The sequence below is a fragment of the Stenella coeruleoalba genome (genome assembly GCF_951394435.1).
Source record: "Stenella coeruleoalba genome assembly, chromosome: 16".
Lineage (NCBI taxonomy): Eukaryota > Metazoa > Chordata > Mammalia > Artiodactyla > Delphinidae > Stenella > Stenella coeruleoalba.
The window spans coordinates 23,706,782-23,733,025 of record NC_137162.1 but is presented as its reverse complement, the minus strand read 5'-3'; the positions used below and the strand labels follow the sequence as shown (position 1 = coordinate 23,733,025).

The 26,244-nt window shown below is 43.5% G+C and overlaps 1 protein-coding gene across 9 annotated transcripts in view; it reads left to right on the top strand.

The window, feature by feature from the left end:
* The window catches only part of SORCS3 (sortilin related VPS10 domain containing receptor 3), a 742,043-nt gene that overhangs the window by 619,706 nt on the left and 96,093 nt on the right, over positions 1-26,244 (top strand). For all 9 annotated transcript variants that reach the window (XM_079900511.1, XM_079900512.1, XM_079900510.1 and 6 more), the window contains 2 exons: positions 10,978-11,067; positions 19,958-20,137. In XM_079900511.1, coding sequence (XP_079756637.1) covers positions 10,978-11,067; positions 19,958-20,137 — 270 coding nt within the window. The remainder of the gene's footprint in view (positions 1-10,977; positions 11,068-19,957; positions 20,138-26,244) is intronic.

Sequence of the window (26,244 nt, the reverse complement as noted above, 5' to 3'; positions counted from 1 at the left end):
TCAGATTTTCACAACAAAGAACTAAGTCAGTAAGCCCAAAAGGTACAGAAAGATAAAATCCCTCATAACCCAGCTGTAACTCTTGGATGTTTTCTTAAAGCAACACTACGTTCCTGATGTGAACCACCTCTGCAGAGATAAACAAATAAAATTTTAATAAGATTATTGAGCAGTATAGTATTGCTTTCTTATTGCAAATGTCAAGTGAAAATGAAGCAGAGTGTCTATGTCAGATACTGAATGGCAAAGACTCTTAATAAAACCTACTACACACGCCCACTGTTTCTTGCCCTTCCCCCAAAGTGCCTCTTCTGGAAGCAAGCAACCCCCAGTGAGCCACACACTTGGGTCTCCCATCCTGCTACCTTTCCATCTCTGCTGGTGATCTTTTTCTTCTTTCAAGCTCCATCCCCACCTTTTCTCTCCACGTGTCCCTTTGGTGTGTAGGATAGTTCAGCGGTGACCTGGTTTCTCCAGTCTTCTATCCTCAAATCCATCATCCCATTCGGCAAAGAGGATGTCCTTCAGTATGAGAATCCCCTCTCCTCCTAAGGCAGTGGGAGTGTCAATAACACCTGTTTATTCACTACTTATTACCAGGTGTGTGTGCAGTTATGTGAGTGTGTGTGTGGAGTTAGGCACACATGAGCTGAAATCCCAGTCCAACCCTTTGCCAGCTGTGTCACTCTGCCATCTCTGTGTCTCAGTCGCCTCATCTATAAAATGAGGTAGGATGAGTGTGGACTTCACAGTGCCAAGCACTGATTCTGTTGTAGTCTAGAAAGATCATAAGTTGTGTCAACTATTGTGGTTCTGGGCTGGGGCGTTTCTCTGTTTTATATTTCTTATCCTTTGCCCTGCGCAGGGCACCATAGCACTGGCATTCATCTTGTATTGTCATTTGTACACCTTACATGTTTGGCTTGTTTTTACAAGGAAATGGTGAACTCCATGAGGTCACAGCCCCATGACTCCCATGATACCTGACACGGCCTGGACACAAAAGTGCTGACTAAGTATTTGCTGATTGATTGAGAAATGTAACACATAGTCGAATTGGGGCCAGTATCCCTAATGAGATGTCGAAACGTGATTAATGTTCAAGGGACGATGTGAATTCGGCCAGACCTTTAATTAATATGTGGATTCGGCAGTGGGTGGGGAAGAACATCTTGTAATGTGCTTCTTTGTTTCCCACAGGAAAAGCATGACCTGGTTTTCCATGCTGTGGTGTTGCCAACCACTCAAAGGAGTATTTGATGTAAACTCACGACCCACTTGTAAAAATCCATGCAATTATCTCCACTTTGTGTTTTTCTGATCTTGACTTGGTGAACACAGACCGAAGCAGCCTGGCAATTTGAAAAGAGCCTTGGGCTTCAAGTCAGAAGTTCTGAGGTTGGCTTTGAGCCTTACCTTTTAGTAGCAAGGTGACATAATGTGGCCCCTGAATTCTAGCATGGGGATATCATTAGACCTCCTTTGCGCTCCAACCAAATGAGATTCAGTCCAATAATGAGAACTGATGGCATGAAGTAGAATACAAATATGAGTTATGACATGGGTGCCGGATACTAAGAGATGGTTAACTGGGAACAGGACACATTGTCTGCCCTCGAAGATAATACAGTACAAGAGACGTAAGATGTTCCCTCTTCCAGTAATTCAGGACAGCAGCTGATAAGTGCAACGAGAGAGCTACAGGCAAAGAGCCCTGAGAATCAGAGGATGAAAAGCTGAATTCCAGCTGGGAGATTGGGATGGGGGAGGACTCTTTAAGGAGGTAGCTTTTGATGTAAGCCGGTGTGAAATTCCTTAATGCTGGGATTTGTGTCAGGGTGAATCCCTCCAGGTAACTGGTCTTAAACTAGCTATTCGTTGGAAAGGCTCTGCAGTAGACACTTTAGATTTTTTCAGGGTTGCAGAGTGTAGTGGACATTGTCAAAATTTAAAGACCCAAGTTCAAATCCAGGCTCTGCTACTTTGGAGCTGAGTGACCTTATGCATGTAAATTAACTCATCAGTAAAGTGGGGCTGCATAGTATCTCTCCTCCAAGGTCATTGTGCATGAGGGCAGACAGTGCATAAAAAGTGGTGAGCACAGAGTTTGACTCTCCAACAGTGACGCTTCTGCTGGTGGAGGACAGGACAGGCATGACACAGAGAGTACAATGGGGAAGCCCCAAGAAGTAGCAGAGTAGCAGTTGGCATTTTACAAATATTCATGGCTCTCTTGGGGAGGTGACAGTGTTTTCTGAGAAACAGCTTGACAGATGGTTTAAATCCGTGCACTGCCGTCCCAAAACGAGGCATGCAAATCCCATGTTGGCAAAGTTTTCCTGTTATATCTAGCAGCCCAGGTATCTCCAAGTCTGTCTGGAAGTCCCAAAGAAGCATCCCTGCTTCTCTAGAAAATTAGTGGCTTTGTTTTCCTTTCCCTTTTAGGATCTTTAAAATATCTTGCACATATCCATAAAATTAGTCATTCTCAAAGCAGCTACGTGCACCTACCATTCATCCCATGTGGCTGAAGACACATCTGATCTATAGCTCTGCCCATCCATTACTTGTTTTCTTCTCATATTCTGTATTGCCTCTAACCTTTCAGTCTGTAGATAGCTATAGCCCTACAGACTATCTATAGCTACTGGCCCAATGGCAAATGTCAACGCCCCAAACAATCAATAGAGTGGGCATATGTGGATCACCAGCTCGATTTCTGGACTATAAAAACCATAGACTGAGTGGTTTATAAAAGCAGAAGCTTATTTCTCACAGGTTTGGAGGCTGGCAAGTCCAAGATTAAGGAAGATTTGGTATCTGGTAAGGGTCCACTTCCTGGTTCATAGACGGCTATCTTGTTGCCATGTCCTTACATGTTAGAAGAAGAGAGAGCTCTCTGGGGTCTCTTTTATAAGAACACTAGTCTCTCCCCAAATCCCCACCTCCAAATACCATCATATTGGGGATCACGTTTCAACTACGAATTTTGGGGGGGACACAAACGTTCATTCTACAGCAATTTGTCAGTGAGAATACTTCTAAAATCTTTGGGTTCCTGGGTACATATACAGGTCGATCATAACGCCCTACTCATTGTATTTGTAAAGCAATTTATAGTTAACATGAAAGCATTTTATTATCTTATCTCATTTACTTTTCTGTAAAAGAAGGATAATTATTATTTGTTCCGTTTTCATAGAAAAATAACCTTGGAACTCCAAGAGACTAGTCACCATGCCTAAAATTGCATGTCTGGTACATGATCAAGCTGAAACTAGAATCACAGATGTTACAGATACTGGGATCTTCTACCTTTCTTCCTTCTTCTCCTTCCCACTCTTTAGTTTTTGTTTTCAGAAATTCTGGGATGTTATAGAAAAGACAGAGCCTGGCTTGGGAAGATTTCAGCCAATTAGTTGACCTCATAATGTCTACCTGTATAAAGGAAAAAGGCTATGTGATATCTCAAAGAGAAAAACTTACATAAGTGTAGGAAGGCTATATAAGCTTGACTCCTTGCAATATCTTTTCTAGCCCTTTCTCAGTTCGTCTTTTACAAAACCATATTAAACTCACAGTGCACAAGAAACAGGGACATTTGTGAAAGAGGAAGCAGGGGAGGTGTTTTGATAGGAAGTTTTAACATTTGTCTTTAAGGTTTCCATGGGTAGTGTTTCCTTTTTCTGTGAAGCTCTGGCATCCTGATCTAGAACTCAACATAGACTGTCTCTGTTTTAGCTTTTTATCTGTTATTATATTAACTGGGAGTATTCGAACGCTTCCAAATTTTATACTCCAGGATGACAGTTCAAATCCATATCAGTTCTTTTTTTATTGTTGCACTTATTTTCTTTGCCTTTTTATCCCCCAACAAAACTAGCAGAGTTTTGAACTTCCATTTTGAACTTCCATTTTGCAGGGTCAAGTGGGCATCCCAAGAACTTCTTCCCTTCGTTTTAAATTGTAAAAGCTAAAACATGAAGATAAGACTTGCAGCTGCTTAATGGTCAGATCTCTGGCACAAAACACGTTGACTTTGTGGTCTCCATAGGTGGTCTTCTCTACAAAGTCATCCTTGCTGAGGGCAACAAGAAGAATTTCAGTGTTCTATCCCTGGTCGATTCTGACCAGGTAGCCCATGTGGCAACACTGACACTTCCTGAACAGCCTCCAGTTTACATATAAACTGTTGCCACGGTCAGTCACCCTAAGTCCTCTAAGATATTAGACTGATACAGGCATCTGTGCCTCTGGTTCAGCAGAGACAGGTAATATGCATTGAGTACTTAGGATGTGTCAGGTATGGGGCTAAAACTCTTTACATGCCATGGTAGATTCATTCCTCATGATAACGTGCCTTAATGTCTCCATTTTCCAGAAGAAAAAATTGGGAAGGCTAAATTACCTGTTCAAGGTCACCAGACCAGCAAATGGCAGAAGCAGGGTTCAAACACAAGTCTGGGATCCCAGCCAATGTGCTAGAATGCTTAAAAACCAGAAGAGTCTTCTTTGAAAATAGTAATTGGAAACTTATCAAGCCCAGCTCCTTTATTATATTTGAAAAAACAGCCTCAGAGAGTCAGGCCTACTGGTTCTTCTTGTTTGTGTGGTCTAGATCTAGACATGGTCTTGGTCCCATGCTTTTCTAACTCATCACCTTTTCTCTACCTTACTAGCATTCCCCATAGGCAGTGAAGGCCCCAAGAAGTCTCTTGGCAGGACTGGTGAAAGTGGAAGTTGATTTGTCAGTATTTTTTGGCCAATAGTGCGCTGGCAACCTCAGTGCATGTCTTCCCTCCAACACCGGCCCTATAAGCACACGCGCGCGCGTGCGCACACACACACACATCCCTCATACAAAGAGGGAGAGAGCAGTATTGGCTTCACGTCAACTATCTTATCCCAAATCTATTCTTGGTAAAGCTATTTTGGGGCTATGTTAGGGGCCCGATAAAAAATTTTATGGGCAAATCTGTTTCAAAGAGGTTCAGCCTCAGCAGAGTGTTGTGGTAGGCATTAGATCCACTCTTTCTAGAAACAGGCAGATAAAACTGCATATTGCATTAATATCCCAGAGCCTCTAGGACATAAAACGAGCAAACACCAGTTTGACAAACACTAAATTCAGCATGAAACAGTCTAGCAGAGGAGACGGCTTGCTGATAGGTGTCTCGTTCTAAATGCTGAACACGGGTTTGATTCAGACACATAGTGTAGGGTCGTAGCAGAGCGCTTTCAGAAAATGAGCTCAAGATGACAGAGACGACAGAACCTGCCGTGTAGAAGCCATCCTGACACTTAAAGCTGCATCCTAATGAGACCCATGGCTATTTACTGACTCCTATGGCCCGGTAGTCAGAAGCCTGTTTCTTTGTTCTTAAAGAAGAAATATGATCTTTAAAGGAATTATTAGGTGGAGAGGAAGAGAAAGGCCTAACAACATCAAGACTTATTTTAAATAACCTGAATAGAATTAATGAGCAAAGAAATTGGAAAAGTTAACTGTGCATCATAACACTCCGCTGTTCCCTCTCATTTTTTAAGGAGGAGGAAACAGTGCAAGGGCTGCGTGAGAAATAACTAACGTATGCCTATAAAGATGGTCATTTCTCTTGGCTTGGACAGATTCTTCACATCGTACTGGACCCAGCAAGGTCTTCTAGCTGGAAAAGCTTCTAAATGTCACTTCCTGTGAGGGCAGCAGCTCTCGTGTGAGCTGAATTTAGCTGTGGCCTCTCCCATTGCTGAGCGCAGGCTCCGGACGTGCAGGCTCAGCGGCCATGGCTCACGGGCCCAGCCGCTCCGCGGCATGTGGGTTCTTCCTGGACCGGGGCACGATCCTGTGTCCCCTGTATCGGCAGGCGGACTCTCAACCACTGCGCCACCAGGGAAGCCCCTATTCACCAGTTTCAACAGCAGCACTATTCACTCCTGTGTAACAATAGAGCATTGATTTCTCAGGGCTGGGAAATTGACATGAACCCTACCAGAGAAAGATCTGCCTTGTTGGTGGGCATCTTATGGAGGAAATTGAGAACTGAATGACCTGGGATCCATTCCCTTCCATAGAGAGGTTTGGAAACCTCACATAGTCTGAGGGACCAGCATAAACTTTGCAGTCGGATAAACTTGGGTTCAGATTCCAGCTCCACCAGTTACTTGCTGTGTGTCTTTGAGTATGTTGTATGAGTTCCCTATGCCTCAATTTCTCCTCTGACCATAAAGCAGAAAGCTGGTACGTACAGAAGAATAGTGCTTGGTGTTTCATAAATGCTCAGAAAATATGATATTATTGATACTTTTACCTTGTAGGGTACTAATAATAGTTTTAACAATAATAACAGTAATAATTATTGTGGATATTGAATAGTATTGTGGATCTAAAGCACTCATCACATGATAGATATTCGAAAATATTAGTTTCTGCTTCTCTTCTCAAATGACCTGCGCCCACTTATGAATTCTAGAGACACTAGAAGTTCTCTTCTATCTATGGAAGAAGCAGGCTCAATATGACTCAAGGCCCTCTGGTTCCATTTTGGGGGGCACATTTCTCTCTCTCCTGCAGGGCAAGTCATCATCTAGAAGCAAGGAGAAGTGACAAAAATATAGGAGATGTCAGTTTAGACTTGGTTACGGCAGGCGTGGGAACAAGTCAGCGGAGACAGATGTGTTTAACGGCCAATGTATTTGTCCAAAGGAATCATTTTCACTGGCCAGGAGCCCAATTAAACCTGTAAAATGGAAATCCAGAAAATCAGCTTAACGAGCCAGTCATTAGTAAGGAAGAGGCCCAGCTAATGCTGTGTTTAGCATGACTGATGGTCCCAGAGCAAATAATTGGATGACATCCATCAAATGTAAAATAAAAGGTGTCACTGAAAGGGAAAGTAGTAATAATCTCTGGGATTTACAGTGCCAGCAAATTTGCTTGTAAGGAAGAGAAAAGTTCATCAAAATAGATTAATAGGCGCTAAACTTTATTCCTTCCTTGTGTGATTGCCAGAGAACCACACAAATAATAGCGGAGAGGCAGCAAAGGCACTAGGCTGGTATCATTCCAGCACTGGGAGGACTCTGCTCCTAAGGGGGAATATGCTAGAACTTCTATTTGGAGATAAGTCCCTGTGACCAGCAGGGACTGGGCAGGGATGGAGTTCTTCTCCGCAGCCACCGTGTAGCCACTAAACAATGGAGAAAATCGAACTCAGAGGCTCTCTGTTTAAGCGAATGAACCACAATTCATTGTTCAGTCAGTAAGTATTGACTTCCTGCCCTATGCCTGCCGCTTTGGAGATGTGCTCATTCCTAGTTAAATTTTTAAGCATAGGCTGGAGTTGTACAGTGGCTGGGACAATGAAAGGTTGTATGATGTTGGGCAAATTAGTGACCTCTCTCAGCCTCAATGTCCTGACCTGGGGAGCATGTATATATATACACGTATATCTCCTCTACATGTCAGGAATATATATATGTATATATATAAGTGCAAATGAAGTATGGTTTATAAACTGCTTACTGTAGCATCTTCCACGTAATATGTTTTCTCACTGCATGGTGATTACTATTCCTGTTGTTTTTATTACCTCACTTCTCTTCTAAGAAGACATCATTTTTAAGATGCAGTGTCAACGTCATGGCTGATTCTCTGGGAATATGAGGAAACACAAACATATACACACAAGTCAATTACAGAGATTTAAAAAAATTTTCTTAAAGATGTTGGAATTAAGGAAATGTTACAATTGTTGACATGAGTAAGAGGAATAGAGGATTTGTCTCAGTCACAGGAGGAGGAGAACAGGTTTAGAGCCAATCTTTACTAGGTTGATATTTGTCTTATCTTGGGCAAGTCATTCCATATCTTATAGACTCTGCAGGGTTGTCAGTGGGATTAAACTAGATAATTTATGGAAGGGAGGTTCTGGAGCGTGGTAGATGAACCCGATTGATGACGGTTTTATCATTTTTTTTATCATCATGCATCCACTGATTGCCTGCCGTGAGACCAGCATTACTTAGTAATCAAGAAGTTACACCCTTATAATAGGACATGGAGGGACCATTATAGGTATATGTGCACCACAAGAGTAAATGTCGAAAGTGCTATAGAAATGGAAATAACAAAATTCAGGAGATGAGAGGAGGGAGAAGGTATAATGAATCGGTGGCATCCACAACCCTTCCATGAACTCCGGGGCCTTACACTGAGGTTTCTGCAGTACAGAGAGTGGACGGCCAGGACAGAGGCGGAGCTGCAGGAGCCAGCTTGATGTCGCTGGGGGAGGCTATGGCATCAGAGGTACTGGGGAACCTCTGGGCTCCTTGGCCTTCGTGCAGCCCTTTAATATTTTAGATTATCCCATGGTAGTTCTGAAGTGTAATTCCATCTTCATGCTTTATTTAAGCAGAAACTCTCCCAGGTTGTGTGTGTGAGCTTGTGTGTGTGTGTGTGTGTGTGTGTGTGTGTGTGTGTGTTGTGTGTGTGTGTGTGTGTGTGTGTGTGTGTGTGTGTGTGTGAGAGAGAGAGAGAGAGAGAGAGAGAGAGAGAGAATCTGTGCTTGCACAGGGCCATACAGGCATGGCTGGGCTGAGTTCCAGAGTCAGGTCAGCGGGACCCTATCAAGGGGACCACTCTGTTCTCCTTTGGCCCTTGGTAAGTTAGAAACCCCAGGGGGCCCTGCCTTGCTCTGTGGTGCTGATAAGAAGCCTGGTGGTGCTGTCATCTTGTTCCCTGTGGAGGTGACTGGGTCTTCGGGGGAAATGCTGCTTTTAATTGCTGACCTCTGGCCAGCATTAGTCACGGGATTCTGACCCTGGTCTAATTCACTAAGGGTGAGGTTGGTGAACTTCAGGATGTGCTGTGGAGAGCTGATTGTCAAGCACATGATGGGAGACCAGAGGATATATTTGGGGGTTTAAAAACTTTATCACTGGGTAAAAGGTCTTCTTGGGTGGGGATGATGCAAATGATTTAGAACTATGTCAGAGGTGGTGGTCATACAACATGGAGAAGGTTCTAAATGCCACCGAATTGTACACTTTAAAATGGTTAATTTGATGTTGTATGAATTTCACCTTAATTTTAAAAAGACTTTATTATCACTGTAGACACAAAATTCGGGGAAGTGGCTACATCTCAGAGGGAGGCAGGGGTCAGGACAGGCGAGGAGCACAGCGGCATAGAGGTGTATGTCAGTTGGCACTGAAGTTCTTGTTCTGTGCTGCTCCAAGTGTGGTCCCCAGACCAGCAGCATCAGCATCATCTAGAACTTATTAGAAAAGACAATTCTTGGACCTCATCCCAGACTGATTGAATCAGAGGCTCTGTGGGGGGGGCCCAGCAGTCTGAGTTTTAACGAGCTTTCTGGGCGATTCTGATGCATGCTGAAGTTTAAAAACTACTGATCTAGTTCTTGGGTTTGCAGGTACGTTTATATGTGTTGGTTTTATAATTAGAAATAAAACCAAATTAAAGAAGCGAATAAATAGGATCATGCCAGGACTCATGGTGACTGTGCTTAGAACCAAGGGTTATATTTTAATCTGATTCTATGTAGTTGAGATGTATTTAAAAAAGAAAAACAAAAGACTTCTCAGCAACTCATTGGTCTTAATCTGTCAACACCCCACCTGTAAGCCAACACGGAGCAATATGGCTTCAGAACAGATGTCTTATAAAAAAAAAAAGTCTTGGAATACAAGATAAGAATGATTCTAATTAGAAAATAGAGATGTAAGGATAGCAGTGACCATCCGGGGGAAACCAGTCTCTCCTCTTGGTTCAAAGCCTAAGACTTTGCACCAAGGTTTTTCCAAGGCTCTGCCTTCACACTGACTCGAACATCTGTTCTACCTGGCAGCTTGTGGGGCCTGCTTTGTGGGCTTGCAATCTGCGCAGGTCAAGAGAGAGCCACGGGAAATGCCATCTCTTAGAGTGAGGAGCGATGGGTGGCTTTCAGTAGAGAAGTTATACGCCCCCTGCTCCCAGCAGCCGCTGTGGGCGGGCACTAGGGTTGGACCAGGGTCAGGGGACTGGCCTATCTTCAGCAGGAGCCTGGGCTTCCAGTGATTGCTTCCTCAGCACAGCAGCCTGGTTGCTACTGTCCTCCTGTTATTTTCTCTGAGCAGCCTATGTTGTCTTCTCCTGTGAATATTAATTTCCCCTGAGTTAAGATAATTGGGCCAAGAGCTGCCACCTGCAGAGCTATGCCATGTTGGCGAGACTTTCCAGCAAGCCCAGGCCAGGGGACCCTTTCTTGGAGTGGTTTCCAGGTTCCTCTAAGAATCCATCTGTTGCCAAGTGAGGTTTCAGATGTTGACTCCCCCTGCCATGAGCTAGTAGGACTGAGACTCAGACATAAGATTTCTGACTTTCAAATCCAGAGTTCTTTCTCTGACTTTTGATGCCTTTAATGAACTAACACATGGAAAGAATCAGTAAATATCTGCTCAATGCGTGGATTTGTAAATAGGAAGGAAAATAATTGTGCTCAGCGAGGTAGTGAAATTAATTTCAAAGTAATAAGGCTTTGAGCAATAGTAATTGTTCAGATGCAAAACAAATTTTCTTTGACAATCATGTCATCATTGCAGTGGATGAAAAGCTGTTGAAAAAAAAGAATATATAGATCATGGGTACAGCAGACATAGTAGCTTCTCTGTTTTCAGTTGAAAATATTTATTAAGTGTGTATGTATTCAGAACACCGTGACAGAGTACAGAGCCCCTGCTCTCACAGACATTGCCAGCCGCAGGGGAAGACTGTCGGAATTACTCACTTATTGTCTAAGTGCTGTGCTATAGGAGCAACTCAGGGCACTGTGGGGTTGGAGGACCAAAGCCAACAGGGAGTATATTCCCTAAAAGGTTGTTACAAACCTACTGTGGCTGTTGATAGAGAGGCTACTGCTCTCCACCTTGTGCCGTGATCCGTAGCTCCATCTGACCTTTTGTGTTTTCCCCACGATACAGGTAACAACTGGTGGAAGAGCCAGCTACTACGTGTCTTACCGAAGAGAAGCCTTCACTCAGATAAAGCTGCCCAAGTACTCGCTGCCCAAGGTACGCACCACCTGCTCCCCTGGGTCCTGCCAGATAAAGGGGTGGGGAGAGGCTGCCTTGTTGGGCTGCAGAAGGTTTGACCCCTGCCTGGGAGACAGCTGGCATTCAGCCGCACTTAACCACTGTGGGGTTTAGCCTCTGCTAATGTCGCTGAATCTGGGTTCTGTGTTCCCCTCTCAGCAGGGTACACAGGCAAGAGCTTTGATTTCCTATGATTCAAACATCCGATATAATCTCGGGTCATTTCCCAGGACTGGTAGTGAAAGGAACACTAGCTTTGCAATCTCTTCTGAGGGCCCCTCCCTTTCACAAGGGCCTTATTGACAAGTAAAGGGCCAGGCTTAGAATGGTCCAGGCAGAAACCATAGGTAGGTAGGTAGGTAGGTAGGTAGGTAGGTAGATAGATAGATAGATAGATGTGGACAGGTTAGTCTCATGGCTTTCTTGCTTTTCTCTACCCTTCAATGCTAAATATAAACGCACTGCCTGTGTTTCCACTCCCTTCTGCCACTATGAGTAATTAAAAAGGAATAGTTTACTATAAAATTAATATCAAATCATGGCATTTTAACTCCTGTATTGGAAAATCATAAAACTTACTCTGTGGACCTCATCCCCTGTGAACAATGGCTTCTGGGAGGAGACAGATCTTAGAACCTCGGGATGAATGTGGGAGGGCTTTAGTTGCATCACCTATTAAGGCTGCAAAGAAGCAAAGTCTCAGGTTGGACGTGTATCAAATGTAATGGTACAAAGACTTGGATCTCTAAGTCGGTGCTAGGAAACGTATCCTGAAAGGCGAAATGAGTACAGAGGTAGTAGGGATTATGGGATAAGAAGGTGGATAACCACCTACCCCTGGTTGCTTTTATACTTTCACCTATTCATATAAGCATGCACATACCCATTCATTCATTTGTTCCTTCATTTATTCACCCATCGATCTATTCTTTCTTCCATTTAAGTTTTTACTCTGTGCCAGGCACTGAACTAAGCTCTGTGGTTAGAGTGGTAAATAAGATACACACGTTCCCTGCCGTAATGGAGCTTGTATTCTCGTAGAGAAGAGACACTGAACAAGCAACTGTGGGTGTAGGGAGTATTATAGGTACAGAAGCTCAAGGGCCATTGTGACATGATAGTTGGAGCTCACCAAATATGGGTAGAGAAGACGAGTTTCCTAAAGAAAGTGATGCTTAAGATGATTCAAGACAGATAAGGAGTTAACCCTGCAAGCAAGTGTTCGGGAAGCTGGTAGAAAATACATATACTGGCCCGATTTTGAGAGAGAGTATGGTTCATTTAACAAACTGGAAAACTATATTGAGAGACTGGGTTGCACAGAGAGAGGTGGAGAGGCTGGTGAAATTCACAGGGACCATGGGAAGTAGCCTCAGGGGCCATGGGCATTAATTTCTCATTTTCTCTAATGTCCCTGTGATTGGCTTTCTAGGCCCATTGTATAGGACTCCGCTTGCAGGGTGTACCCATCAGATATTCTAAACCCAAGCAGGAAAGAGGTATCCCTGCTTGCAGAAGATGAGGAAGTTCGTGACCATGTTCTTTCTAATGGAGAATGACCCTTAGCGGCAACCTGGTGATTTCCATGTATTGGCCCAGGAAAAGAGTTTCAGGAACTTTCCAAACCACATTTCTCCATGTAGGGCTTATTTTGCCTCTTGTCTGTATGCCTGTTTTATGTATTTTTAAACTTCTCAGAAAAGCAAACAGTTTGCTCCCCTGGGCAGTGTGGCTGCAGGTGGGGATACGTGAAGCCTGGCGTCAGTCACAACCCTAGAGCCCTCCATCACTGATTAGCAGCCCCATGGCAGTTTACTGTGGTAGACTACCATCCGTGCAGCCCCTTCGACGAACTTTATCCGGAGCAGCTTCTCATTAACATGAGGGCTGGCGTGAAGATAGCTGGATGGTTATCGATCCCCTTTATTCGTCGGCTTTGGCCGGGTTTTCATAGCCTGGGCCAAGGAGGTGAGGACGGAGTGGGTGGAGGGAGATGGGTGATTTCCATCGTTTAGAAACGGAAATGGCTTTTTTTTTTTTTTTTTTTTTTTTGCGGTACGCGGGCCTCTCACTGTTGTGGCCTCTCCCGTTGCGGAGCACAGGCTCCGGACGCACAGGCTCAGAGGCCATGGCTCATGGGCCCAGCCGCTCCACGGCATGTGGGTTCTTCCCAGACCGGGGCACGAACCCGTGTCCCCTGCATCGGCAGGCGGACTCTCAACCACTGTGCCACCAGGGAAGCCCCGGAAATGGCTTTTAAGCAAGTTGTTGCTGTTCCACGTTGTGCTGCAGTTGCTGCTGGGCATCTTGCTTAGAAACAGAAACATGGCAGATCTGCCCATCATCATGGCCCTCCCACCTCTACTCCCAGCTGACTGTGCAGAATACACTCTCCTGGGGCACTCCATGGCTTCAGAGTGTTTTGCAGGGAAGGAGATGAAGGCCATTAATAAAGAGTGACATTATTAAGAGCAGCAGCCTTGTGCTGAGTCCTCAATAACCCAGCCCCTGGGCACTGGGTTGGCGCTGAGTCTCAGGCCGATGGCCGTGTAGAGCACGCACCTGCGGAGGGCTTGGAGAGAGATGACAGAAGCCATGGCAGCCTCGGGGAAAAGGAGACGGAGCTCAAGAGCAGAAACCCAGGGCTTTCATTCCAGCTCTGCCTGCTGCTCATCTGTGAGCCCAGGTCTTCTCATCTGTAGAATGGGCATCATAATACCATTCCATCTGGCAAAGTTGTAAGGATGCAGCAAATGGCTCATTGTTGGTAAAGTGTAAAGTGCTGGGCAAGTCTAAGCAGTGATTGTGTTCCAGGGGAAATACTACTGACGCTCTTAGCCTGTTGGGCGAGTTCCTCGTGGGGTGGGGTCGTGTCCCAGGCCGCTCTTGCTCTGCCTCACTGGACCCCTCTGAGTCTCCAAGACCTCCTCTTGCCTCTTAGATTCTGGACTTGTTCTTAACTCGCTACTCTGTCATTTCTGCAAGAGAAAAAATTGTTTTGTGTTGGTTTGTTTGTTTCTGTACGGAGCTCAGTTTGGCGGTAACAACGCTGAGCTTGACTTGAGCCCCAAGCTCCTGGAAACAGCAACATTTAAGAAATCCCCCCACGCTTTTGTGTTCCTGGATATGGCTTACTGCAAAGAACTCGCCTTCTCTTAAATGTGCCCCGTATTTACCTCTGGCAAGACCAGATTCCTGTTCTTTGTCTCATAAATGATTCACTGAACTGTTTGTCCCCACTGACCAATCTGGACAAAGTGCCTGCTAATTTGACTGGACCAGACTTAAGTCTGGCTTTTCTCCTTAAGAGAATCGCTTGACCCTAAGGAAAACAATTTCCTGTTTAACTACTCCTTCCCCCACTCCCCGCAGTTCATTCTAGCTTGCTTTACTTCTTCCAATACGAGTAATTCTTTTCTGCCTTCACTCTGAGGTGCTTGCAAATACTTTGATCAGAGTGTTCCCCCTATTCCAATAGTCTTTTCCAATCACCTCTCTCCTTACCTGAGTCTGGGTTTGTTTTTGACAGTAGAATACAGTTAATCCCACTTTGAATAATGAAAGAGAACAGGGGGAAATATGTTTTAGATAATTTATTATAATGATAATGACAGTAATGTTAACCTTTCCTTAATTTCCTTAGGAAAATTGTCCTTAATTTTTACATTTCCCCGAATACTGATTTATCCTTCCTTGCTGTGTCATGGCCTCTCTTCTTAAAGAGCTATCTGTAGTTTTAACCTGTTTTCTCATTTTCTATTCACTCTTGAACCTACTGCTAGTTGCCCTCAGCTCTCTCACATCCATCTCTCCACTGTCCCGTTAAAAATCTGCTAGCTGGGGGCTTCCCTGGTGGCGCAGTGGTTGAGAGTCCGCCTGCCAATGCAGGGGACGCGGGTTCGTGCCCCGGTCCGGGAAGATCCCACATGCCGCGGAGCGGCTGGGCCCGTGAGTCATGGCTGCTGAGCCTGCGCATCCGGAATCTGTGCTCCGCAACGGGAGAGGCCACAACAGTGAGAGGCCCACGTACAACAACAACAACAACAACAACAAAAATCTGCTAGCCGTTGTAACCAGTGGCTACCTGCATGCCAAATCCAATTAGACGTCTCTACATGTTTATCTTTGGGTTTTTTTTTTTTTTAAACTCTCTGGAGTATCTGACACTGTTGGGGAAAAAAAATCCACCCGTGATACTCTTCGCTTTGGCAGTGTTTTACTCCTGGTTTCCTTTTCTGGATCCCCTTCCCTTGCCATCCCTGAAGTGGGGATGTTCCTAAATTCCCGTTGCATTCTTCATGGTTCCTGAGCGACCTCATCCCTTCTCTTCACACTGATGACTCCTATATCCACAGCCCCAGCAGATATCTCTCCATTAAACTCTGAACTATATCGTTAACTGCCTATTCGAGGTACGTTCCCTTAAAGAACCCGTTTAACAACTGAGCTCAGAGTCTCTACCTTTTGGCCCTTATATCTCCTCCTTTTATTTACTTACTCCATTTATTTACTTACTTCATTTATTTACTCAGTAAACTATTGTTGGATGTCTACCATGTGCTAGATACTCTGGTAAGCACTAAAAATAAAGTGACAAATAAGAGAGACATAGTGTCTGCCATCTGAGAACTCATTATAGTCTAATGAGAGAGGCAGATATCACACAAATAATTATAGAAGTGATTGTTAATTTTGATTGTAATGAATACTCTAAATAAAAAGCAGAAAATTTTGTTATTCAGGTATCTGAGATATTCAAGATGTGTCCTTCTCCCTTCTGTAGATTCTGCCTCCTTAATATCTCACAAGTTCATTTCGTAGAGTTCTCATAGAGAATCTACTTCTTCAGTTCAGGCCCTTGTGTATTACTGCCTAGCTGGTTGCGATGACCTTTTAAGCCTTCTCCCTTCCTTCTAGCATTGCCCCATTGAAATCCACTCTTCACAATGCTTCCACATTGAATATTATCATGTAATGAACTTGATCATCTTCAACAAAGTCTATGCGTTAATGAACCAACTCTAATCCTCCCTTTCTCCTGCTTCAAATCTTGTGTCAGCTTTGTACTTCCTTCAGGGTAGAACTTCGGTGTGCCGTACAGAACCCCTTATGATGTGGCCACTGTCTATCCTCACCTCCCTCAGAGGAATATTGCCTTCAGGTTATTCCAAGTTCCATACATTCCCTTGAATACTCCACCTGTCTCTCACCTGTAAGCCTGTGTTCACCGTTTTCAGCACGTCTATTGTAGTCCTTAGTCAAGTTCACGAAAGGCCACCTGAGTCTGTGATGTCTCCACCACCAGGTGGGCATATTCTTGAGGTCAGGTTCCACGTTTTGTTCCTGTCTGTATTTATATATGGTGTTTGGCACGTAGCAAATGCTTAATAACATAGGTGTTTCTGTAATGAATGAAGTTACATTAGGCCCGAATTATAAGAAAATGTTTCAATAACACGGAAGTATTTTTACTATTGTTCACCTAGGAAGTCATAGGTTTAGATTTTCAAAAAGCAACCATGATTCTCCCTAGTGACTCTATTGGGAGGATGTAGGGGCAGTGTTGTTTATAATTGTTTCAATAAGGAAGTGACACATGCTTTGGAGTTAAATTAGGGTAGCAAGATGAAAGAAATAAGCTTTATTGTCATTCAGATTCCTATAGGACCATTTTTAACTAATGATGCTTTTCTTTGTTCTGGAAGACTTAATATTCTCATTATTGGTTGACCCCTATTCAACTCTAAGACCTATTAGGAGACAGGGCACATAGTTCAGAGTTTTTCAAAAAGTGATTCCCTAGATTGCATGCACTAGAATCATCTGGAGGGCTTGCTCAGGTGGCAGAATCTAAGACTCCACAACCAGACATAATGAATCAGAATCTCAGGCACTGGGACCCATGAGTCTGCATGCTGTTAGGATCGCCAGGTCATTTTGATACACACCGAGTATATCCCCACTGGTAAGGAGTTTAACCTCTTTATTCAGATAGTTTTAGGTTCAAATCTTAGTAATATAATTTATTAGCTAAGTGACTTTGATAAATTAAGGATTTCTCAAGTGGACATCCCGTAATTCTATATACTAGAGAGTAGTCTCTTATCCTGGAGCCTGGAATACCTGCTCACCAGGTAACATAGTCCCAGTGCAGGTCTAAACTAAGATGCACTCACAGCAAATCTGGCTGCCTCTGATGCTGACCATGCCCCAGTGTTGGAAGTTGTTTTTTCCCCCCTCACTTCTTTTACATTAGTTTAGTCTAAAATAACTTAGCTCATTCATTTTTATGACCAAAACATCTGGGGAAAGCCAGGCATTTCTGTTGCATTTTTAACAGGTAAAGTGAATTAAATCCATATTTCCTGCAGCTGCTATTTCCCCTCCTACTGGGTTCTTGGGCTTTCATTCCACCCCACACAACATGACTTCCTCACATGTTTTTTTTTTTTTTTTTTTTGCGGTACGCGGGCCTCTCAGCGTTGTGGCCTCTCCCGTTGCGGAGCACAGACTCCGGATGCGCAGGCTCAGTGGCCATGGCTCACGGGCCCAGCCGCTCTGCGGCACGTGGGATCCTCCCGTACCGGGGCACGAACCCATGTCCCCTGCATCAGCAGGCGGACTCTCAACCACTGCGCCACCAGGGAAGCCCCATCACATGGTTTTTAAGAGTAAGCCTTATTTCCATTTTCAGGCACCTCAGCAGGAACCTGTAATTCTACAAGGTGTGAAAGCACAAATGAGCAAATGAGGTCTCAGTCAAGGTGACCTAGGGAGTCCAAGGCTAGAGGCTGAGATCTGACAGAGAATCTCCAGTGAAAGATCCAGAGCTCACTTTCTCACTTTTGCCCCCTCCCAGCTGTCCAGATGAGTTTGCTTCTTTGTACAATTGGCATGGAGGAGCTCTGCGTGGTTCTGACATTAGAGACATTGCTGCCTCCTTTTTTGGTGAAACCATTTCTGGGAAGGGTTGTCAAATAAGGTGAAGGCTAGATCCACCCTAGTTATTTACTTACTGTCACTCCACTTGCCTGTGTCCCTGTTACCAGTGCTTTTGGCCACAGTGACAAGGGTGCCTCTCTTTTTGCTTTCCTGGGACGATATTATTCTTTGGCATATACACCTGTATAGTTATACATGTTTAAAATTGCTTTTATTCAGTCCGATATCTATCCAGGCTAACATTTCTTCCTGACAGTGTAAGATCCTTAGGTAATGACTTGAGTTTGTGGTAATCTTTGTACAGTGCCTAGCCACATATGCAAACTGGCTTTTAAAAACGATTTTGAATTCTGAACTATTAGATTTAATTTTAGAAATGACCCAGTCCAGGAATACAAACTAAAGAGGCTTCAGGGACCAAGAAGTTAACAGTAATATAAGGGCAGATCATAGATATGTAGGGCTAAGACTCCAATGAGTGCTGACTCTACCTAAAATACTACATTTTCAGGTATTTGACAGAGGTTATGGTCAAACCAAACAATTGTGATTCATATTCATTTCATGGGTCATTGGTTTGCAACTTCTGATTTAGGGGCTGTATATACAAATAGTTAGAAGCTAACAATTAGGTGAGAGTCATATCACAGAGGTTCAAAACATGGTTCGGCTACTTAACGAGTTACGTAACCTGAAGCAAGTTGGTAAACCTCTGCGTGCCTTAGTTGACTCCTCTGTAAAACAGGAATAATCATACTACCTCCATTGTAGAATTATTGGATTTTTTAAATTGAAATAATACATTTAGATGACTTAGAATGTGCCCAGATGTTAGCTATTTTTATTGGTAGCCCAACCTCTTCACTCTTTCAGTGAGAAAATGGAAGCTCAGGGAGACTGACGCATCCAATATCATACAGCTGATTTATAGCAGAGCTTATATTATGACCCAGAACACTAAATTCTAGAGTGAGTATCCTTACCTGTATATCTGTGGTTTTCAAACATTACTGTATTAGCAGCAGAACCCCCCTCACCTTTTACTCCTAAAATATTACACAGAACTCCAGGACATAACAGATCTCAGTAGTGCTGCTCTGTTTCCAGCAGAGTTGGAAGCCCAGAGCCCCACCCATCGGCTATGCCTCTGTGCCACCTTTCTTGCCATCCCCATCTGAAGATTCCAAAAAAAGGCGTGAAAACCGTTACCCTAAAAAGTTTGAAATCATAAATGAAGATCTAATGAAGGGATAGGACCTGTCATTTTTGCACGTGTGGGTTTCCTCTTGCAAGGTTGTATGTCTCCGCTAGCAAAGACCAACTTTCAGTTATAAAAACAAAAAATGAAAGTGGGGGCTTCCCTGGTGGTCCAGTGGTTGAGAATCTGCCTGTTAATGCAGGGGACATGGGTTTGAGCCCTGGTCTGGGAGGATCTCACATGCCGCAGAGCAACCAGGCCTGTGAGCCACAACTACTGAGCCTGTGCGTCTGGAGCCTGTGCTCCGCAACGAGAGAGGCCGCGACAGTGAGAGGCCCGTGCACCGCGACGAAGAGTGGCCCCCACTTGCCACAACTAGAGAAAGCCCTCGCATAGAAACGAAGACCCAACACAGCAAAAATAAATAAATTAATTAATAAACTCCTACCCCCAACATCTAAATAAATAAATGAAAGTGGATAAATCCCTTGAAGCCATGGAAAATCATACCCACCAAAGCCCCTTACACCCATCTTCCTGTCACTTAGCAAGTAACAGAAATCATGAAGCTCATAATTTATAGCCTTGGCCTGACACAGAATTGTTTAACATTGCCTATAACTCAAGTTTTTTCTCAACCGTTTCATAAGTCATGGTGATTACTCTGGGTCTCAGTGGGCAAGGAGATATGAAGATCTGCTGCCTTACAGGCCTTCCATCTTCTTATAGGACATGCACATCATTAGTACCAATGAGAACCAAGTGTTCGCAGCTGTCCAGGAATGGAACCAGAATGACACGTACAACCTCTACATCTCAGACACACGTGGGATCTACTTCACCCTGGCCATGGAGAACATCAAGAGCAGCAGAGGTCTGATGGGAAACATCATTATTGAATTGTATGAGGTATGTAGCCAAGATTTCCTGAATTTTGACAGTATGAACACAAGCATTGGAGTCAGATAGTCCTGAATTCAGATCTCAGCTGTACACTTAGCAGTTGTAACTTTGGGAAAGGGACTTACCTTCTCAATTCCCTCACCTGTAAAATGGGGATAAAATATTGATCTAATGAGATTGTTGTGAGAATGAGGGATAATGTTTGTAAAGCATCTAGTGTGGTGGTGGACTCAATAAGCCTTCAACAAATGGGAGCTAAAATCAATGTCTTACGTGTATGAGCAGAATTACAGCCCAGAAGTGAAGGTACTTGACTTCAGTGATCTCTTAAGTACTTTTTTCAAGTCTGTGCTTCTTTTTATGAGATCTGGGTGGAGGGATTAGTGCTATTTATATACCTTAAATTATTTGGAAAATCATGTTTTGTGCACAACTTTATAGGAGAGGAAAGCAAATATCGCTGGTAGGAGTGAGGGTTTCCCTGAAATGCTGCCAGATGGCAACACCTGTGCATAGAGAGGAACTGGCTGTGATTTACATCTTTTTTTTTTTTTTTTTTGGCCGTACGCGGGCCTCTCACTGTCGTGGCCTCTCCCGTTGCGGAGCACAGGTTCCGGACGCGCAGGCTCAGCGGCCATGGCTCACGGGCCTAGCCGCTCCGCGGCATGTGGGATCTTCCCAGACCGGGGCACGAACCCGCATCCCCTGCATCGGCAGGCGGACTCTCAACCACTGCGCCACCAGGGAAGCCCACATCTTTTTTTTAATATGATCACCTTTATTGAGTTTCCACTTACATTGAATTTTTTTAGTGTGACCACCAGTTAAAGAATAATTTATCTAGGAAACCAAGTGATTCCATTTAGGGACTAGATTTAAAAAAAAAAAAAACTAATTGTTTCAGTGACCCTAATGATACACTGCTTGTTTATACCTCTAGTGTGTGATCTTTCGCAGTGAAAGAACTTGAGTGACCACTTCAACTAGATGGATTGATTTGAGCAAAGGAGGCGTGTCTCATTATCCAGCATTTACTAGTGACTTGTGGTCAGACCCCACAGGCTGCGCTGGTGGAGGTCATTCATTCACAGCAGGACAGCCTGTGGTGGGCGGTAGCCTCAGATGGTATGGCTGAGCTACTCCATCGTGAGTTTTCCTCTTCGAGGGGCGGGAGTGCCTGTCAGAGCAGAGAGATCAACACATGGCCTTCTGCTTGACAGTGGTCTCTTCTGAGCAGTGCATGTCAGAGTGCCCGCATCCCTACTCTGGTATCTAAGTTGGCTGCTCAGTTACTAAGAGTGGTGGAAACATATAAGATTCCAGTTATTTTATTAGGTAGAAGTCATGGAGTGAATGCAGGTACATTAAAAAGAAGGAGAGAAGTGAATGTCAGGGTGGAAATACCCTGATTTTCTAGGACGTAGACAAGTGCTGAAATAATTCCCTTAGCAACAAGGTCCCAGCTTCGGAAATGACCTAGATTTCTTCCTAAAGTTGTAAAGACTAGTAGAGATGACTAGGAGTGTAAATGGCTTTGGGAAGCTTACATTTTCATGCCTCTAATCACACCAGGAGGCAGAAATATACCTTTGTTATTGGGCAGTAGATCACAGCTGTGGGAAGGTTTGTATGAATGTTCCCAGGAGTGAGGCCATTCCTGTTTGCACAAGTAAGCCTGTAGAGGTAAGAGGATTATTCATGCTCCTGTGGTCAGAGCCCAGTAGGAGAGGTGGACATTGCTGCAGATGACCTTTCAGCTGAGAAATTCCTGTTTCTCTGACTCTATTGATATGGTGGGTGAGTTTGCCACTGTGCAGTTCCTTTCCTAAAACAGGGTGCCTGAAACTCCTTGGTCATTTAGAACAGTGAGACATTCTGATCTGAAGTGACACATGAATCAAAATGAAGAATGTGCCAAGATACATATAATTTTTTTTTGTCTTTCTGAAGTCAGTCTTTTTTGGGGAAAAAAATACATGGTGTCATCGCACCTACAGAGAAGCAAGATACACTAGGCAAGGCAACTTCCCTAAAACCAATTCTGTTGACCTTGTTCTCCATTCATTTTTATCAAGGTTGATCCTGCCCCTGCATTGTGTTCCAGACTATGAGGAAAGCAGGAAAGATAAGGGTTCTTACCCTCAGGGAGCTTGCAGTCTAGTTTGTTGGGCTTTGAAGGGGTCAGTAAACAAAGTTCCTCTTTTACCTGCCGAAGAATGAAACCATTTGAGACAGAAACAAAGGGTGAGACAAAAGGAGATCAAATGTCAGCTTTATTGCTTTGAAAAGCATGTAGGAGGAAATGGTCTTGCTAATACTGCTCCCCAGAATTGAACTCATCCATCCAGTCACTGGCAGAAGTAGTGAATCAAAAGCTCTCCCATGGGACATGGGGAGAGGGAAGGGTAAGCTGGGACAAAATAAGAGAGTGGCATGGACATATATACACTACCAAATGTAAAATCGATAGCTAGTGGGAAGCGGCTGCATAGCACAGGGAGATCAGCTCGGTGCTTTGTGACCACCTAGCGGGGTGGGATAGGGAGGGTGAGAGGGAGATGCATGAGGGAGGGGATATGGGGATATATGTATATGTACAGCTGATCCACTTCGTTATAAAAACAGAAACTAACACACCATTGTAAAGCAATTATACTCCAATAAAGATGTTTAAAAAAAAATAAAAAGCTCTCCCGTGGAAGCCTGTCTCTGTAACACCACAGCATTGTGGTGCAGAGGATGTGATCTTTGCAGGCAGATCCCCAAAATAGTTGAGTTCGGGATGTGCTGTAAAAGACCAGTTCTTTTTCTCAATGTTACCAATCCGGTTATCAGTACTTTTGCCCTGGGGAGGAAGAGGTGAAGAAGTGGAAGGCATTCCAAATGTCAAGAATGGCATAAGCCCAGAGTCGGACAGGCAGTGTAGATCTGTAAGTCCGTGAGCTAGCCAGTCTAATTGCGTAGAATAGATGGTTGTCAGGGACAAGAACGAGTGCTGCATAAGTAGTTGGGGTTCAGATTCTAGAAGGCATTTAATACCAAGGGAATAAATTATATCCTGACACTATCTAGACCATGACCATATTGAAGGTTTTTAGAGGGTGATGCTGCTTTGCACCTGGGTGTACATTCTGTGATTTGGAGATTAAGCCCAATCTAATTGGTCTCTAGGGGTCATTAGACTTTAACCTTCTTCACTGGAGATTCTCACAGAAACTGAGATTGTGTACCATATGGCCAGTTAGCAAAGAGACTATAATTTTTGTGGACTCTGAATGCCCTTGAGTAATACAGCCGGAAGAAACAGTGAGCTTTCGTGTTCCATTCAGCTAAAGTAACACAGTTTCATGAAATGTATTTTGCCTGATGAGGCTGGTACGTGAGATGCAAAATCTCCTGGAAAGACGTAAGTGACTCTAGTAGGGTAGTGATCACAGTCTGACTTGTATTAGGGGTGCGATTCCTGCATGTTCACTAAGAGGAAGATTAATTCTAACTTGATGAATATGGGGAGACTTCCCGATGAGTAGGTTTAAATGATGACCTGCTAGAGCATGGGAGAAAGGCATGCCTAGTAAAGTCCAGCATAAGAAGAGAACCAGAGTCTGATGAGTAGAGGTCCATTTTCCTAGAATGTCGAATGACCCTGGAGAATAGTGGGGGTAAAGGCTATGAAGATGCTAGTAAAGAGCTTGACTGAAGAGTCAGGCGTTTATTCTCTGGGCTGGTATTTCTCTCTGTTTTCCCTTACATCTAGCAAATGATAATTGTATGCGCGAGGTAGTGCCTATGCCAAGTTAATGTAAAGCTTTATATTACAATGTGACAGGGTGTTACCTCTGTTTGCCCTTGTCTGAAATGTCTGAGATGCCTTTAGTTAACACAGATGTGAGGTGGCTTGAGCTGACCACAGCTGATTAAAGCTACTACTGTGTCATTCTGTCTTCCACATGGACCTCTCAAGCCTCTTCTTGACATTGGAAAGGAGACAAAGAAAGTGAGAATTTATTTGAGAAGTACACCTTGTAGGTCTTGGCACTGAGAGACCTTGGAGACCAAGGGGATCAACCCCACCCAACTCCCTAAAATCTAAGGCAAGGCATTGTTCATTTCCTGGTCTGTTGGAGCAGTTTCCTGCTGAAGAGGGAGTCTCTTGTGCTCTGTCCAATCCCTTCATCAGAGTGCAGTCTTGTCATGGCTGTAATTACATAATCAGGGGAGAAAATAATTCTTGAAGGCCAAATAATGATCTCTTCTTTAAGGTAACAGAGCCATTCCATCAAAACAAGGCTGGTGTTGACAATGAATACAGTTCATTATGTGTGTTCACCATTATTCTTATGACACTCAAATTTTCATACAGAGCTCTGTTGTGGTTTTTTCACATCTCTAACTATAAACTGCATTTCTTCCTAGGTGTTCTCCACTGGTAAATCTGGTAACAAATGTTCTTTGCAACACTTTCAGTCATATTGTAGAAACATTCTCTGAGCTGCTGCATTTTCTTCAATATTTTCCTGGATTAAGCATCCAACTTGTAACTCTGTATGATACTAACAACAGCATACCAGGTAATGCCTTAAACTGACATTGTCGAGTAAATATATAACAAGCTACATGCGCATTTTAAAATCAAGAGAAAAAAGTAAAAAGAAACAGGTGAAATTAATTGTAATATTATATTTTATTTAACCAAAATATCCAAAATACTGTCATTTAAGTATATGCTCAGTATGAAAAATTACTAATGAGATATTTTATAATTTTTGTCATACTGAGTCTACAGTATCCTGGGTATATTTTACACTTCTCAAGCATCTCAATTCATATGCTAAATTTTCACCAGAAATACTTGATCAGCATTTATATTTCATAAAATTTACAGTAGAAAAGGTAGATTGACATATCCAAGTTATTCCAAGCATACTTAAAAGTTGGCCAATAACTGGATCAGGTATCAGTTTTTTTAAAATTTCAGTTTAAATTGGTTAAAACTAAATAAAATTAAAAGTCAGTTTCTTAGTCCCACTGACCCCATTTCAAGTTCTCAGTAGCCCTATGTGGCTAGTGGCTATGGTATTGGACAGCACAACCCTTAATGATATATATACTCTTTCTTATTTATCTATTACAGTAACTCCTTGTGGGAGATACCATTCCCTATTGTGCCTATGAGAGTACAGAGGTGCAGAGAGTTTGGTAACTCGGCTCAGATCACACAGCTAGTAAAGGGTGATGCTGTGTTTGAACCAACCCATGTCAATTTGACCAAAAAGCCCAGGCTCTTCCTATTATACATTTTTTTCACATTCATTTTTTTTATTGAGGTGTAATTTATGTACGGTAAAATTTACCCTTTTTGGTTCTATGAGTTTTGACAGAGGTATGTGCATCTACCACCATAATCGAGATATAGAACATTGAACATATAAGGTATTGTCTCACGACATTCCCTCTTATGGCCTTTTTTTTTTTTTTTTTTTTTTTTTTGTGGTACGCGGGCCTCTCACTATTGTGGCCTCTCCCGTTGCGGAGCACAGGCTCCGGACGCGCAGGCTCAGCGGCCATGGCTCACGGGCCCAGCCGCTCCGCGGCATGTGGGATCTTCCCAGACCGGGGCACGAGCCCATGTCCCCTGCATTGGCAGGCGGACTCTCAACCACTGCGCCACCAGGGAAGCCCCTATGGCCTTTTTGTAGTCATCTTCCTCCCACCAAAAGTCACTGGCAAACCAATCTGATTTCGCTCTGTCCCTCCAGTTTTATTTTTTCTACATTTTCGTATGAATGCAAAAAAGGGAGTCTTTTGAGTCTAGCTTCTTTCACATAGTACATTGAGATTCACACATGTTGTTGAATATCAAGAGATGTTCCTTTGAGTAATACTGCATTGCCTGGGTGTATCCTCGTTTGTTTATTCATTCACCAGTTGAAGGTCATTCAAGGTGTTTCCAGTTCTGTGTGATCATGAATAAAATTTCTATAAACATTTATGTGAACGTAAGTGTTTCTTTCTCGTGGGTAAATACATAGGAGTGAATTGCTAGATTGAATCTCAGTGTATGTTTATAAAAAGCCAGCAAACCATTTCTTAAGTGGCAGCATCATTTTGTA